We start from the raw sequence: 17,611 nt of genomic DNA, 5'->3' as shown, positions 1-17,611 counted from the left end.
CTTCATCAACTCACATGTTCTGCTTAGATTGTGACTTTTTAAACTTTCTTTTCTAGGTATAATGCAAGTAACAGTACTGACGAAAGGCATGTATTATCGTTCATACTAATTTAACACATTGGTTGGATGGACAATGAGTATTTGAAACGCACTCTATCATCGTGAGCACTAGGCCAGTACAGTACTTGTACACCGACCGCTGTTACAATGGAAGTGAGTACTTATACACCGACAGCTGTTACAATGGAAGTGAGCCGTCACGTGTTGTGTTGACCTTGTAAGCAGTTCTGGGCAAGTGATGACATGGCTACCAGCACCAACACGTACAGCACTGCTGATACCGGTTGTTTACTCTCTGATCAATGGACATTGATGGTGGCATGACGCCTCAGACCTGTGTATCCTTCTCATCAGTAGAAATGCATCCAATCACTATTGACTGCTCAGTCTAGAATGGCATGCTCACGCCATGGCAAGACAAGATAACCTTCATGAAGGTAAGAACGGGATGCAAACCCTAAGAAGCTAAAGAAATTGAATACTGTACATATGCAATTATGCTGCATGGAGTCCTTGCTATGATTGCTCACATCAGATTCTGCTGTTCATCAAGTCAATCACTATGACCTTCACCTGTACATACGTGTATGTACATGCGGCACATCCCCACTGCTCTTGCCTGCAACCCTATCAGCACTGCAGCGCTCTATCAAGGAGCCGTCCGTCGGCACAGCACCTTTCCTGCCTCGCGTCATATGCCCGGTTCTGCGAGCAGCATTGGTAACGCGGGACTGCGGATGTTGGCCGTTCCGGCGATATCTGAGCAACGCTGCCATCGGGGCAGCATATCTCAACACCCGACACAAATGCATTCTGCTGGCAGCATCTGTGTTTGCAAAGAAAGACAGGGAAAGTACAGTTTACACACAGGGAATCAATCCATTGATTACGACGCAGCTTACGTCACACAAGCAATCATTTAGCTAGAACTCGCCAATCGTTGAATAGAGAATATGCGATGATGTCATCATTTGAGGTGTTTTTCACAGAGCGGCATCACAAAACAATGACTGATCTGCCACTCCATATAAAGTGGCATCTACTGTCGTGGACTAATTGAAGTCCGATGGGATAACCGGGGCCGGCACCCTTACTGCTTTTAGCGCATACACTGTACACTGTACACTGTACTGTAGTTCACATACACACTGTAGAAATGGACCAGCAGTGCTTGCGGCTGCAAGGCCAGTGCCCCGTGGCCGCTTGACTTCACAACGGATTTGAATTGTCAATGTCCGCTACAGTATGTTGAACATGTCACATCCATGCTAGTAGTAGTACCCTGTAATACTGTGTATCTCAAGTCTCACGCACGCATACACACACACACACACACACACACACACACACACACACACACACACTATCCGGTTATTTGCATACAACTCACAGCACTGTCTTGTCGGACGGTACGATGGTAGGTTGACCGTTTGTACAGCGCACGCACCGCTGTGTTGCCTCATCGTATAGTTTGTCTGGTCCACAGCATCTGCGGCCAGGAGTCAACGCTCCAGGTGCAAGCTGCGATCGCGAGTCTGCAGGACAAGCAGTACAATGTGTACATGGTCAGCATTCATACGTGTACACCGTGAGCTGTGAACTTGTGATGCTGTCTGTACTGAGTACGCAATAACGTTATATGACCACTGACTTAGGGGCCATCCGTAAAGGCGTAAATATAGATATTTATTTAGAAACGAAAACTTGTCGTTTACGGGGAGGGGGTTAAGCGCCTGTTCGTTTCTCGAAAAATATCGATGTACATTTTGCATGTGTGAGCATGTCCAGAAAAAAGACCAAAAATATCGATACTATGTACCATTTGTATGTGTTCGTTTCTCAGGGAGGGGGAGGGGAGGGGGTTGAAGAGAAACGACTAGTTTTCGTTTCTAAATAAATATCGGTATTTACGGAAGGCCCCTTAGGGACATCGTTTATTTTTTATTTTTACAAAGACCACTTGAATGCCAAACATGAGATGCAGCTAGGGGAAGCACGCACAACCTGAATCGTGGCAGTGGTGGTGAGGTTTAGGGAGCTCCGCCGACCTAGGGCCTCGACTTCATGGCCACCTAGACGCACCAAATTTCATACGTTCCTTTCCTTTTTCCCCCTTTTTTGTTGTCAAAGAACAAAGCTAGAGGTGCACCAACAACAAGGAACAATTTGACAGTTTTTTTCCTGAATGTTTGCAAGCTTTTTCTTCTTTTGTTCTATTAAAATTGTGTTGCGTTGGGCTCTTTCTTCACATCTTCCTCTTCTTGCCTTTGCACTCTCCTGTAATGTAATGCAACTCATGAGATTCCCTCAAAAGGCATATACTATTTGCCTTTGGAAGATCAATGAAATATACTGAATGGAAACAAAATTAATGGTCTCTTTCGCAAAAGAAATCATGGCATTTGCGTATGATATCGGCACTGGGTGCTGAAATCAATATACACTGGACAACATTGGAAATTGAACTAGCGCTAAAATCACACATTTTACAGCAACGAGAGAGCTTGGAAGCTCAGGGCCCTACGCTATGCTTTGTTGCCTAGCTCTTCGTGCATATTGTTAGAACTGATGGAAGTGTTTTTTTCCTTTGATTAGCTACATCATTGTATTGCAAAAATGTTTCTGGAGTCGACGGGATGTCTGTCCTGACGTTTCCCGGAACCGGCGCTGACTGTGCCGATCACGGGCGTTCTGGACTCGACGGGATGGCTGCCCTGACATTTCCTGGGGGCGGCGCTGACTCTGCCGATCACGGGCGTTCTGGACACGACGGGATGTCTGCCCTGACGTTTCCTGGGACAGGCGCTGACTCTGCCGATCACGGGCGTTCTGGACTCGACGGGATGTCTGTCCTGACGTTTCACGTGACCGGCGCTGACTCTGCCGATCACGGGCGGTTTCCTGTGACCGGCGCTGAATCGCCCGTTCACGCATATTTTGGAGACGACGGGAACTCTCTTCCAAAGTATATTTTTGCTGACGCATCCTATCATCTATTCGGCGTCTGTTCTATTTCCTCCTCGTCTCCCTATTTCTTTCCAAATCTCCCTCTACATCAGGGAGTCGTATACATAATACGACGAATAATGTGGCCAGCTGTTTGTGGCCAGCTGTGTTTACGGTACGGTACGGGACAGATACGGAATTCAGCAAATATTGTGGCCAGCTGTTATGTACAATCCTGTACAGCCTTTGTAGTAACAGATACAGGACAGATACGGGATAGCTACAGGCGTGACACAAACAAACAAACAAACAAACGAACAAACAAACAAACAAACAAACACCAAATTAAAGCTGTGTGGACCCTGGCTAGCGCCAGACGTTACTGAAGTAACGTCTTCTGCATAGCTACGGGAATAATTATCAATGGGCGAGCATCTAAAGTGTCAGTGTGTTTCCATCACTTACCCGAGCAACAGGTGCTGACAGCAGTGTCATACACAACTTCACCGCAACATTCATACCGTGGCAACGAGCCAATGCTTAGGTGCACACTGGGCAGCGCCTTCAGTGATCCCCGGCAACATATCTCTTCCAGACGACTGCAGAAAATGAAGTAAGAAGAATAAGGGGCAGTTAAACGGTTGAAGACTGAAAACAGCCACTGTGCTTTCTTGTACAAGTATTTGTCAGAATGTTATTTTGTCTTTTTGGTCCAAAGAGGTGTATAAAGTAAATTGAGTCGCAGGCTAACAGCTTTTCGCCGATGTCCTTCAATCAGTTTCAGCATTCATGAATGGTAATTTTCACCAGACAAACTGCCTATTTATTCTGCCGGATTTTCCGGAGTATAAGCCGCACTTTGAACACTCAAAATTCACCCCAAAAGGGGGGGGGGTGGGGGTGCGGCTTACACTCCGATGATCAAATCGACGGTGGTAAATAGGATAGATATCTGTATTTCGTGACAAAACATGGGGTGCGGCCTATACTCTGGAAAATAGGGTAATTTGACGTCCGAACTAGAGTGTGTGTGCTGCCCACCAGGACAATGTACTACAACCTATTTCAATCACGTTCTCAGTTTCAAGTGTCAGATCTCACCTTGCACCACAGTACTGCACACGCATACTGCACATGCACTAGGGAGTCAGAGCATCTAAGAAGATACCACAGGCCACGGTAGAGCAAAATGATGTGGATTTCAACCCCGGGCTGCCTGCTACAGTCGCCGTGGGGAAGGTCCAATTTATGCACCCTTGCATGATGGTATGTATCGTCTGCCTGAGCTGCGCTTGGGGTCAGCAGGTCAAGTGAGCAATCACCATCGAGAGTTGCATAGAACACGGATCGCGTAGAACTTTCAAATCCTTAGTTGAAATGCATATCGTTATGGGTACTATGATCTTGTTTCGTATCCCTAGATGCTACAACTCTGTGATGTACATCTACTGCATGCACACATCTGCATGTACATAAAGTGCCCGTACTGCCACGTAGATCCCACTGACCTGTACGCTTGGTCTCTACAGCATTGGTATGCACCATTGTTCTCCACAACATGTTGCCGACGTAGACATACAATGCACCTCTGAGTTAGGCGATTGTACACCGTGCCATTACAGCATGCGTGTGTCCGTGTGTTGAAAATACTGGTGTCTCCACAGCAGGACCATGATGCTGTAACCGTGTTTCCAGGCGGAGCGGCAACAATCTTACTAGAGCAACACCTCGCTTTACCCTGGTCATATGCCTGATACAAGTAGCAGAAGACAAGCAAACGCACACATGCGCGTGCACACACACACATACACACACACACACACACACACACACACATACACACACACACACATACACACACACATACACACACACACACACACATACACACACACACACACATACACACACACACACACACACACACACACACACAACCGTACCACAGAACTGATACACATACATACCATACTAGCATTAGTTTTCTGCCATGATATCATAAAGGTTCTTTTCGGTGTTGGATTGAGGATGAATGATTAGAGAGGGTTTGACGAATCAGATGACCTGGTAGCAATGCACATGTCCTTTTTCAACCACTGACCGACAATTCACAGCTAGAATTCCACCAGCGCCCCACATGTGGTTGGTCAAGTGAAGCACAGTGATTTCACCATCCTCTAGCTACAGTACATGCAAGCCGGGATACGACTACCACATTAACAGCTTACCTTGCCAGCGCAACAACCTGAATTTGCCGAGACGGCGTCGACGAGAATTTCAGCGCTCTGGTCACAGCACACTTTCTCTGTGACGTTGTACGGAAGGCCTCCACAGCACCTGGCCGGAATTCCAAGCGGTTGTACCACCCTGGGAGAGGTTCGGTCTGCATTGCACCACAGACACCGGTGACTGCTTGGGTTGTATGGGATGTTCGGTCCAGGGCAGCACCTCAGATCTACAGAGATTGTGTTTGGCCAGGTGTTATGAAGCTCTCCAGAGCAGCAGATCTGAAAATCAGCCGTAATAAAATTATTAACGCTGAGAAGAAATGTTATTGCATTCTTGTCTCCGAGGAAACGGTTTTAAAGTAAAATATTAGCAGTGTGTTCATCTCTATGCTTATACATGTAGCACATCTCTCAGAGGATTGGTATATTTTGCAGCAAGCCTGCTTTATACAGTCTAGATCGTCTGGTTGTACAGTTTCTTCTGTCATGCACCCTAGCTATAGAACACTTCGTGCTAGTGTAGTAGCTGGCCCCAGAGACACAAATGTAACTCCTACACTAGTGCTGTCTGGTGATCCCTTTAGTTTCAGTGAAACAGCATCTCATCTGTGTGTGTGTGTGTGTGTGTGTGTGTGTGTGTGTGTGTGTGTGTGTGTGTGTGTACGAGCATGCACGCACGCCCCCACAGACTCTGGTACATTGAGTATTCCTGCACATTGAAGAGCCTGCATGCATATATGTAGTCTTACTTTAGTATTGGTGTTGTATGGCTGGTTAGCACAGCATGACACCGTGCCACCGGGACCACCACTGGCTACAATACTAGCATGACTGAACGACTGGTCCCTGCAGCACCGGTGACTTCTAGAGCCGCCATCTTGCTTGTTGCCCATACAGCATGTTGCCACTGAGGGATCATAATACTCAGTATCCCCACAGCACTGATACCTGAGACCAGCTTGTCCTGTACAGGAATGACATGGCACACAGCAGTACTTCCTTCAAGAACACAGTAACTGTTTTGTTGACTTTACTTTCAATGCCCACATGTGAAGCCGGTTGTGGCCATTCCTATTCCAGAGAGTGTTCAAAACAGTGATGTACAGAGCCATCTACAGACAAAGAAGATTGCAAAACTGGTGAGCAGTAACTCTGCATTTCACAAATTGAAGCAATTGTCAAACAGCAATCATGTATCATCGCAAACTAGTCAAACGTGGCAATGCAGCTGCTGCCATTGCTACAGTTGCTGCTTTCGTTTCACTATGCACATGGTTGGCAATGAACTTGTAAAACGTGACAAAGGTCCACGCACGCCGTATCCACGAGTTCATGGGAACCAGAGGGTGCAGCTCGAATGGATTGCTGTCAGTGTGAAATTCCTGGAGTAGGTCATGCTAGTGATGCAGTGTGTGATTAAAAGCAGGATTCAAGCAGGTCTCATGCTGCACAGCTGAAACTCTGCTATATGTACCGTGCCACTTTCGCCTCCTACTGAGTAGTAAAATCGCAATAGGTTGCAACAGAGCTCTCTGCCTATGGTGGTGGTGGTCGTGGTGGTGTGCAGGACATGTGGGTCGCCTAGGAGTGTGATGCCTTGGTGATGCCAATGTTCAAATTTGCTTCGTTACGGAAAGGAAACTCCACTGGACCTCATGAACATGACGGCATCTGGGTAGTGCAACCCATGCACTGCGGACACTGTGCTGTGCACTACGCACTATTCTGCTTTGAGCCACTCATGATGTCAAGATTGCCCATTCCGAAACACATTCCTATTACGGGCTTACCTGTGAGGCGGGGCTGTATGCTATCACCACAGCACATAGTGTTTGTTTCATCATGTGGCAAGCCATTACAGCAGCCAGTACGCTGCACTAACGTTGCATCCAACATATCCAGGAAGTAGTAGGGACTTCCTTGGCCTGGACATTGGCGACACGCTATTGTCGGTGGCAGGCTGGCAAGTGCAGGGCAGTCTGCAACACAAGCAGCACACACCGGCACAGGAATGGGCATGAAGACCTACATCTGCATATGTAAATGGCAGCAGGGGGGGGGGGGGGGGGGGCACATCTACCCATGAACACTGGATTACACATGGCATACTGGGTCAGACAGTTTCACTGAAAGAGAAGGAGTCGACCTCACAGCCTGTGCCACTAGAATGTGCAGAGTATAGATACACACCTGTCAGGCTCTTCTTGATACTTTACTTACTGTTTTGGAAAAGCTGGAATTTCATCTACAGCCACAAAACAAACCAAGAAGCAAAGAACTGGCACTGACATCTTGTCTGACATCTTGTCACAGTCACTGTGAGTGGTATTTAAAAAACTCAAACTACTCAATAGCCTTCGCAGGGAAGGATAAGCGCCTGTTTTATAGTTACATCATTTTCAGGGAACAATCCAAGACTGTCATACACCAGCCATGCACACCTTACCTGACACACTGGTTTGCTAACTTTGGTCAGCATGCCTCCTGCAAACTCCAGCCAAATCCTGCAAAGAGGAAATCGTGGGCATACAAGTATGGTTAGTATCTCGAGAAAACTGCACGTAGCTTGGCAGGAAGGATACACAATACCTACCCAGAGTGTTGTAGCTCATCTACCTTACTTATGGGTAGTAGAGCTACTGTTCTTAGTAAACAAAAGAGAAAGAAAGAGAGAGAGAGAGAGAAACAGAGAGAGAGAGAAAGAGAGAGAGAGAGAGACAGAGAGAGAGAGAGAGAGAGAGAGAGAGAGAGAGAGAGAGAGAGAGAGAGAGAGAGAGAGAGAGAGAGAGAGAGAGAGAGAGAGAGAGAGAGAGAGAGAGAGAGAGAGAGAGAGAGAGGGAGAGAGAAACAGAGAGAGAGAAACAGAGAGAGAGAGAGAGAGAGAGAGAGAGAGAGAAACAGAGAGAAAAAGAGAGAGAGAGACGTAGATAGATAGAGAGAGAGAATGATTTAGGCTGTGTACTGTTGTGTGTTTCCTATGCACTTTCATGTGTGCTCTTCCTTAGGGTATGGTCTGTGGAGTACTGCTTGCACCAAGGACCACCATAGACATGTTGTGTAGTTGTGCATAGCAACTGCACGTACTTACACGAAATCAACACAAACACTTGCGTCTCCAGGTGCTCTCCACACCACACGGGTTGCATTGCTTTCCATGCTCCCAGCAACTGACGAGTCCGCTGCACAGTCTATCACATTCTTGAAGGACGTGTACAGGGTTTCCGATCCAGAGCGATGGCGTCGTATAAAGCTCCCAGAGTGCTCTGGACTGTCAACTGGTTGTGGCGATGACATCATATAGCACTTGGTGTAGGGTTGTGCTGTCTTCACGGATACTGCACATAGAATACAATAACCCGCGAAAATGATGTGAGTACAACTTTTTGTTGAGCATTTTTTCATTAATGCTTTACTCTCAGTCTTTGACAACAGCACAAGGAAATAGGCTCATCTGAATGCTCACCCATGAGGGCATCACTACGGTACATGCAACTCATCTCGTCGAGTGCACCAGTTGCACGAATGCAAACAAGTAATACTATTCGCATGTCATGCACACATGATCCACCAAACTCAGTGAAGTTACAATCATTTTTCATACCACTAAAACGATTACCACGGGAGAAAAATAGAACTTCTTCAAATGCATCATACATGCCTTCCAACAGCTTGCATTGGTATCTTAGAATGAACCTTTAAAAGCTATGCCCCTCTAGTTTGACCAAAATAAATTCAGCAGGGGCTTACCAAGATATGTCTGATCAGACCAGTAATGCATGAGTTCATCGTTGGAGACACCTTGCTCCTCGCTCCAGCCTCGCAGTGATATCTCAACATCATCCCTGGTCTTCACCGGACCGGGATAAACTATCGGCGCTGTTTGAGGTTTGAATGTCGACGGGGCATTGAAGCGAGCAGCACTCAGTCCAGGCAGCTCCACGTAGGTCAGCTGAGTCACGTCATGATTGGTATGAAAAAATATATCAAATGCGGATAAAGAAAAGATGTGAGTATAGTAGCACACAGAGCCATGTGAGCTGTAGTACTGGTATGCCATGTGAGCTGTAGTACTGGTATGCATTGAGCTGTAGTACTGGTATACATGTGAGCTGTAGTACCAAGAGTACATAACCCCCAAGAGTGTGCAACTCCAGCTATGGGGTCTGCGACGGCAGAACTTCACATCACGTGATGAACCCATACACATTATGTGCACTCTGTGCATGATAGATACAGGGTTGTACGCAGCCCAGCTTTGGGTACAACTCTCTTGTGGTCACTTTGCACTGTTTGCCAGCATAACCTTTTGAACCATGTCACGTGATGTGAAGTTCTGCCGTCGCAGCACAGCATAGAGGTTGTCCAGGCAGTTGCACACTCTTGGGGGTTATGTGCTCTTGGTAGTACCGTAAAGTACCGCCAGAGTGCCCCGTCTCGCGAGAGCGCCCCACCTTGATTTTACAGCCAAGGGAAGACACTCGTATGGCAGAATGCTACCAAGTTTGTACGGTGTGAGAACCTTCGTGTACTAAGGTCACGCTTGTCATGTTTTATGTGGAGCTCGCATCCGCTTGAAAGTAAACTGGATACGGATTGACTGCAATATGTGTACAAGGTCCGTGTCGTATGACCTACAGACAGGAACCACCTCCACAAGACGACCACGAAAGGACGAGATGGTGGGGCGCTCTGGCGATACTTTACGGTACTGGTATACATTGGTTTAATATGTACTGTAAGCCAAATACAGTCACTTTCAATGCAGATCTCAACTGCACTATTCCTGTAGCACTCAGCTACTGGCTGAAGTTGCATACAGCATGTTTTGATGAAGTCATCCAACGCGTGTCTAAGCCTGTATGTGAACAGCTGTATAATCCTGTCTGCTATTTTTGACTGTGCATAACACCCTCATTTCACATGGCTGCATGTCTTTTGACAGCGGCCTGAAGTGACAGGTACACTCTAGCACATGCAAGAGAAGAAACACGTCTTGCATGTGTATGCTCATTATAGGCTTTGGTTTGAAGACAAGAATAAAAAACGTTCCGTGAAGTATGTGTGCGTGTGTACAAACACCTGCACACGAACACATGTTAGCGCACACATGCAAGTGCACACATGAATACATGCACACACACACACACACACACACACACACACACACACACACACACACACACACACACACACACACACACACACACACACAAACACACACACACACACACACACACACACATCCAGCCTACCCTGCACAGCTGGTGGACATGTTCTTGCAATCTTCTATCACCTTGGTGTCCAAGCCAAAACCTTTCAGCGCACATACACCATGACACAAACAGCACATACACATTTTACGCATGCAGCAGGGAAAGTCAAACGTTCTCCAGGACATGTCACCCCTTATACTTCAATGCTTGCTAACGTAGGAGACATGCACAAGTTACTATGACAGGTGCAGTGAGAAAGAGGGAAAGGAGTAGGAGGTGAAGGAGAAAGAAAAGGAGGAGGAAGATGAGGAGGAGGAGGAGGAGGAGGAGGAGGAGGCCAGACGAACAAGAAAAGAGGGGAGAAGAGAGAAGCAGTAAAGAACTTGAGTGCTCACCTGAGAAGAACGCATGGACTATCTGCAGACGGAGACATCCACGTGAGAAATATGCTCTGGCGAGGCTGGAGATTGTCATGATGACAAGTGACTGTGTTGGAGTAATCCAGATAGCACTTATCTGGACTGTTCATTGGCTTGTCCAGGAAGTAACCATGACGATCAAGATCACGACTTGACACATCCTGACCAGTTGATGTTGCATAGCACGTTGTAAAACCAGGATCTGCACTTGCCACAGTTAGCCTCACTGCATGGGAAAGGAGAGGGGAGAGAGAGAGGGAGAGTGAGAGAGAGAGAGAGAGGCGAAAGGGCAAGGGAGGGTATATAAGTATGCGCTTCCTCCATAAACTAATTCAGTTCATTGCGAGTGATTATCATACAGGAAGCATGCCTCGTTTTATCTCACGTAGGAAGTGCACACAACCTGATTGTAAGGTAGTACCAGCCTGAGTCTGCGTATGCAAGTGAGCTAGAACGACGCATGCATCTCGAGCAAAACATTTCAAAGTTGATTGCAAATTACTCCAAGAGATCTTCAGTGTGACTAAACCACTGGTCTGACTCCCTATTCATGTACATGCATGAACCACTGGTCTGACTCAGGGGCGTAGGCAGGGGGGGGGGGGGGTGCTTTGGGTGCCAAAGCACCCCCCTCAAAAATTTCGATCTTGGTTCACAGCTACACTGTAGCTGGTTCGAGAGAGACTATAGCAGACCCGCTGATCACATGCGCAACTCTGCACATCGCACACTGTAGCCATCCCTGTTTTAGACAAGGGAGTAGTAGGTACTACTCCCTGGTTCAGACCTGCAAGTACAATGTATCTGAAACCAATCCACATGCAGTGGACTATAATAGTATAAATTTTTGTCTCATGTCATGATTGGCCATTTTGCAATGAAATTTCTAGTCAAGGGAACTCCGCTTCGTACCTGCCGTTGTGCAGTGTCACATCAGGCCTCAGCAGGCTCAGCACATAATTTGCATCACACTCCACATGTTTTGTTAGAACCAAAGAATCATACAAACACGCCATTGGTAGAAGGAAGGAAGTAGCAACGCGGTCTATGGCCGGAAAGCACACATCAGACATAGCAGTTTGTTCTCGCTATGTTTTGTATAATGTAGTTCTCGCTCTTAATTGGTCTCGTTGTGGAAAGGCAAAGTTTCTTTCATGCATTGCAAGTGTGGATACAGCAGCAGAAGAGTGAAAGTAACGTTGAAGTGCAGTTCGAGTTTTTGTGGGAAAATAGTGTAGGTTTGATCAAGGATGCCTTACTGCACTATCAAACATGACGAAGGGGAAAAATGGCTCGAGAAATCCCACTTTAAAAGTTCGATGGAGAGTGTGATAATTCTGGAGAAAGCAGCATCCAGGACTTAGTCCATCATTAGTTGGAAGCAGGCCAGGGTGTAGTAAAATACCATAATCATTACTACTCCCTGGTTAGCGATTTGCGGCCATTCACAGTGATTGATCTTCAGCGTCGAATTAGGGTAGGGTCCAGCGGATTCTGCCGGCAGAAAAATTGGCAGAATTCGGTGCTTTTTCTGGTAAGTTTCATCCATGTTTGGTATGTGGATAAGGAAATGGAGCAGAATTCGAGGAATTGCCCGCCATAAGGTTTGTATGGTTCTGCCAATTTTACTGCTTTTCGAGCAGAATCTTCCACCTTTTCGAGCAGAATCCGGGGTCCCTAAATTAGGGGCGAATTTTGCTTCCCCCCCATTTCACGGATCGAATAATATGCATGAAAGGACCAACATAAGTGCATGTACTTTTGTGTGGGGAAAGTCGTGGCACCCCCCTTGATCACTATCCTGGTTACGCCCCTGTGACTCCCTATTCATGTACATTCATGAAACCATGTGTTTGCCGTGAGACATGTGTTAGAATATTACAGAACTTTAAAGCTGACCTCGGTAGATAGAACTTGGTCGGAAGGAGAGAGCATCTTCAACTGCAGCCCAAGACTGACTCCGATTGTCCCACGTCTCCATGCGAAGGCTAGCTGTGTCCACTCGATCCGTCGGCAGCGGAGGTTGGAAATTAGGCAGTGCTAAGGAACGGCTGTTCGGACACACCGATATCCATTCAGTCTATGATACAAATGCACAGTGGGCAGCCACATGCTAATAGGCATACTGTTTATAGTATACACGGATTCTAGTAGCTTGGATCATGCTCTATATTACATTGATGCTATCTGTTCTAATGATGCTGGCACACGTATGTTCACATTGTATTGATATGGTAGGGGACTTGCATTGGTTCAGTCACTCTGCCGGAAGCCGGAGCTCAACTGTATAGCAGCTCCATGGAAGAAGAAATGAGTACGCCCTGGTAAGGCACACAACCTGGCTATGGCATAATGTATGTTTCTATAAAACTTCTTTATCTCACTGGTATCCTTTTAGCAGTGGGCGCCATTCTCCTCCTGCCCTTTGATTGACAATTTTATGCCCCAGAACATAGAATATAATGTACTAGTACCGTAAAGTACCGTTGATCCGCCCCCTCTCTAATTCCAGCCCCCTCTCTAATTCCCGCCCCCTGTCGATTTTCTCCTTGTGAAGCGACTTTGGCGTATACAACGAAATACGATGTTGAACCGACGCATGCACTGCTGTACACAATACTTGCCAATCCAGGATCAAAATGTGCACAATCCAGCACATTGAGTGTGATCCTCTACGTTGTTGTACATCGTACTGCACTTGACAGCCTTGATCTAATTCCCGCCCCCTGCCGAAAACCCAGCTGGGAAGCGACATGGCGTGGGGCCGGGGGGGGGGGGGGGGGGGGGGGGGGCGGATCAACGCTACTTTACGGTATATGGTTGTCTAAGGAGACAGACTTACCTTGCAGTATCGTCGCTCTGAGTAGACTGCTTCGTTGGATGCAAGTATATGCCATACCCTGTATGACACAGCACAGTGAACAATACATGCACATGCTCACAATTCCTTCAGAGGTCCGAGTTCAAAGGTCCGAGTTCAAAGGTCCGAGTTCAGCGGTCAGAGTTCAACGACCAGAGTTCAAAGTTCAGACGAATTAATACAGTGCAGCAGTATTGTTCATGTTGAAGAGAGAAAGTTTACTGCTTTTGAGCACCCACAAAAGTCACAGAAGGCAGCAGTTTGAGTAGTACCCGACAAGTACCCACCCAGTGGAACCAGAGCTGAATCAATTGCCTGGTATTCACAGAATATCAGGCATACATCCCCTCTTTACCAATGGCAATGCCATTCAAACATGTAGTTCATGGCTTTCCCCTCTTTATCCCTGACACAGAGTTTTAAGTATCTCAAAGTTCTATACAAAGTCCACTGTAACCACATGCCTACCAGCCTTTAAAAGGGAAGTTAAGGCAAAAATTAAAATTTCACCAGTTGTAGTCTTCGGGGTGCTGAGTCGAATGGTCTTGGTCCGAGAAAGCTGAGACGCTCCCTTCCTACTTGAATCCCAATCGAACTCGCGCACTTCCACCGAAACCGGCTGGGTGACTGCGCCCTACTAGATGGGGATTTGTATGCAAAATGTCACCAAAAGCGCCATTTTGTTCTTATAAAAGCACGGATGACCGCGATTGGCCCATATGTTGTAGTCTTTTGGACGCTGAGTCGACTGGTTTTGGTCCGAAAACGCTGCGATGCAGCGCTCCTCCTTTATTCCCAATCGAACATGGTTGAACAAGCGGTCACGTACTCGTGGGTGCCCAAATCACCTGGTCACCACGCCAGCAGGCGACAAATTTCACACCAAGGTTCAACTCGAGTGACAGGAGTGCACCCAAAAAAGGTCAAACAGGCTAGTAAGTTGTACCCTGCAGGCACGGTGACCAGGTGACTGGTGTACGCAGGAGCACGTGACCGCTTGTTCAAGCATGTTCGATTGGGAATAAAGGAGGAACGCTGCATCGCAGCCTTTTCGGACCAAAACCAGTCGACTCAGCGTCCAAAGGACTACAACATATGGGCCAATCGCGGTCATCCGTGCTTTTATAAGAACGAAATGGCGCTTTTAGTGACATTTTGCATACAAATCCCCACCTAGTAGGGCGCAGTCACCCAGCCGGTTTCGGTGGAAGTGCGCGAGTTCGATTGGGATTCAAGTAGGAAGGGAGCGTCTCAGCTTTCTCGGACCAAGACCATTCGACTCAGCACCCCGAAGACTACAACTGGTGAAATTTTAATTGTTGCCTTAACTTCCCCTTTAAAAGCACTGTGATGTGGTGGTTCTTGGGTTTTTTTTAATCATGGTTCGCGCGAGACTCGGCCAAAGGCCCAGTTTTCCGCATCCGCAGGAACGCCACCACCCTCTTGGATCAAGGCGCAGATGCAGCTCCTAAGCGGTGGGAGCACTGTTACTTGTTTCGCCTTGATGTATACTTCTGGAGAGAGAGAGGGGGGGGGGGATGCTTTACAGTACAAAGAAAGAGACATATATTAGTTTTGATGATGCTGAGTAGCAGTCCGGGGTTTCAACATGAATGCCTTTTTCCTTGATGATATGTTCTTAGCACTAGCTTTCATCCTCACCTAAATGTGACGCATTCTGATTCTGCTGGCGATGTCCAGACAACATTTGTGATGTTTGTTGGTTTTGAGTTGGAGCACGTAATGACATTGCTGTGCCTGGAAAAGCAATCAGATAGCATCGACATCATCCACAGCAAATCATGGTTATAATCAAAGTAATGCTTGAGCTGCCACCAGCATTGAGTACAGATATGGCTAGCAACACTGGTAAGGCCATTGCTGTACAAGTCTAATGCCAAATGTTCATAATGACCTCATCATGTCTTCAACGACCTCATCATGTCTGCAATGATCTCATCATGTCTGCATCGACCTCATCGTGTCTGTGTGTAACTACTACAGTACTACAGTAGCTACATTAGTGCCGTTGTATGGCCTATCCATACGGCACGGGACTTCTTGTATTGGGCGAGTGGGCATCTTCTTCATCAGCAAAACGGATATGTAATTAACGTGGTAAAGCATCCACACATGGAATACAGGGTGTGCATGATGCCAGCATAGAGGTGCTTCAAAGATAGAGATATGCAGGTGGCTTATAATTGACCTTTGGGACTGTGACCAGTCACAGACCCACCTACACCTACACCTACACCTACACCTACACCTACACCTACACCTACACCTACACCTACACCTACACCTACACCTACACCTACACCTACACCTACACCTACACCTACACCTACACCTACACCTACACCTACACCTACACCTACACCTACACCTACACCTACATGCCCTAGAGCTGACAGTACCTTCCTACTTGAAACGCATGATTATTGCACAGCTCTGACTTTTAGGTGATCCGTATTATTTTTCATTGTCCCGTTATCAAGTTGTTCAAAGCCTCTACATGTCCTGCCTGTAGTGGATGTTACAACCGAACATACCCCATCCAGAACATACCCCGTCCAGAACATACCCCATCCAGAACATACCCCATCCAGAACATACTCCATCCAGAACATACCCCATCCAGAACATACCCCATCCAGAACATACCCCATCCAGAACATACCCCATCCAGAACATACCCCATCCAGAACATACCCTGTTGCCCCCGTAGGCGACGTTGGCGACAAGCAACACCCGTCGTATGCAACTTACTTTGCATCCACTGCTGCACTTTCTGTAGTCTGGGCTTCATGTATGACTAACACTGCTATTGATGTATTGACTTTCAGTCGGCTCCAGTTACAACTGCCGGTACACATGATACATGAACTGTCTGACCCCTTTCATGCATTCGTATGCAGCTGTCACCTAACACCTGTTGTGGAAATCTCCTACAAATCTCCTACAACATTTAATCGCACACAACCAGCACACTCACTTCACGAAACGGCCACTGTACGGCTACAGTTAGATTCTATCGAATGAAGTGAATGCATGGGATATTAGTACTGGTGAAATTATGTGGGAGAGCACTAGGATTGGCTAGTCCAGGCAGACAGAGACAGAGACCTGGATCGTGCGCGAAAGGAAACCATGGAATGCCATAATCAGACTAACAACACAGATGATTGTATAATGTACCAAGGAATGATTACTGCCGGCACACCTCCGTGCAGAGTGTCTAGTCTTGTCAGCCAGACGTTCACAATATGCTTATGATAATAATGACATTACATGCCTCACCCAATACTGAGAAGAGCCAAACCACTAGGTTGTTACAAGCACCTCTACACTCTCTAGGCAATGTTGACACGAATCAATGCATGCTCTACAGTCATATCTACACAGGGAATGCATGTCACACTGTACTGATGATGTCACCACAATTCCATTTCACCCCTCCGCCTGGTGACATACGAGGGCAGCACTAGAAGTCATAACACGGTTTGTAGTAGCAGATAGCATGACAGTGCTCATGGACGATAGCGAGATGGCAAGCTGATCGTGTTGCGGTCACGCAACTGCCTTTGCGGTTCAGGGAGGCGAGCGAGCCGATAGCCGTGCCAGTCAACGTCTTGGTCAGCATCGTCATCGGTGGAATCTTGGATAGGCGGGAGAGGATCGGCACCCTGAGTGGGTGCGGGACTTGGAGGACGGCCGTCAGACTTCAGGAGGTCCACGTTGATGACCTTCTCAGCACCATCACGGTTTATTACGACGGTCGACGGGGAGATAACTTTCGTGACCGACCAGCCCGGTTGAAACGGAGGCAGACGCTTCTGGTGGCGCGAGGGCTGTTTCAGTTGGACAGCATCACCGGATTGG

The 17,611-nt window shown here is 47.2% G+C and overlaps 1 protein-coding gene across 1 annotated transcript in view; it reads right to left on the bottom strand.

Moving 5' to 3' along the window:
* Positions 1 to 369: 369 nt before the first annotated feature.
* LOC135806389 (uncharacterized) overlaps positions 370 to 17,611 on the bottom strand; it is a 32,742-nt gene continuing 15,500 nt past the window's right edge. Inside the window, exons 6-21 of the mRNA XM_065320565.1 lie at positions 15,389 to 15,484; positions 13,709 to 13,766; positions 12,766 to 12,946; positions 10,843 to 11,092; positions 10,487 to 10,547; positions 8,982 to 9,183; positions 8,323 to 8,569; positions 7,681 to 7,738; positions 7,455 to 7,479; positions 7,025 to 7,213; positions 5,984 to 6,198; positions 5,235 to 5,513; positions 4,515 to 4,756; positions 3,472 to 3,605; positions 1,451 to 1,595; positions 370 to 886 (exon numbers count right to left, since the gene is read on the bottom strand). Coding sequence (XP_065176637.1) covers positions 691 to 886; positions 1,451 to 1,595; positions 3,472 to 3,605; positions 4,515 to 4,756; positions 5,235 to 5,513; positions 5,984 to 6,198; positions 7,025 to 7,213; positions 7,455 to 7,479; positions 7,681 to 7,738; positions 8,323 to 8,569; positions 8,982 to 9,183; positions 10,487 to 10,547; positions 10,843 to 11,092; positions 12,766 to 12,946; positions 13,709 to 13,766; positions 15,389 to 15,484 — 2,578 coding nt within the window. The 3' untranslated portion in view covers positions 370 to 690. The remainder of the gene's footprint in view (positions 887 to 1,450; positions 1,596 to 3,471; positions 3,606 to 4,514; positions 4,757 to 5,234; positions 5,514 to 5,983; positions 6,199 to 7,024; positions 7,214 to 7,454; positions 7,480 to 7,680; positions 7,739 to 8,322; positions 8,570 to 8,981; positions 9,184 to 10,486; positions 10,548 to 10,842; positions 11,093 to 12,765; positions 12,947 to 13,708; positions 13,767 to 15,388; positions 15,485 to 17,611) is intronic.

The sequence above is a fragment of the Sycon ciliatum genome, chromosome 1 (assembly GCF_964019385.1).
Source record: "Sycon ciliatum chromosome 1, ocSycCili1.1, whole genome shotgun sequence".
Classification (NCBI taxonomy): Eukaryota; Metazoa; Porifera; class Calcarea; order Leucosolenida; family Sycettidae; genus Sycon; species Sycon ciliatum.
The sequence above is the reverse complement of the archived record's forward strand: the minus strand, read 5'-3'. Positions and strand labels throughout refer to the sequence as shown.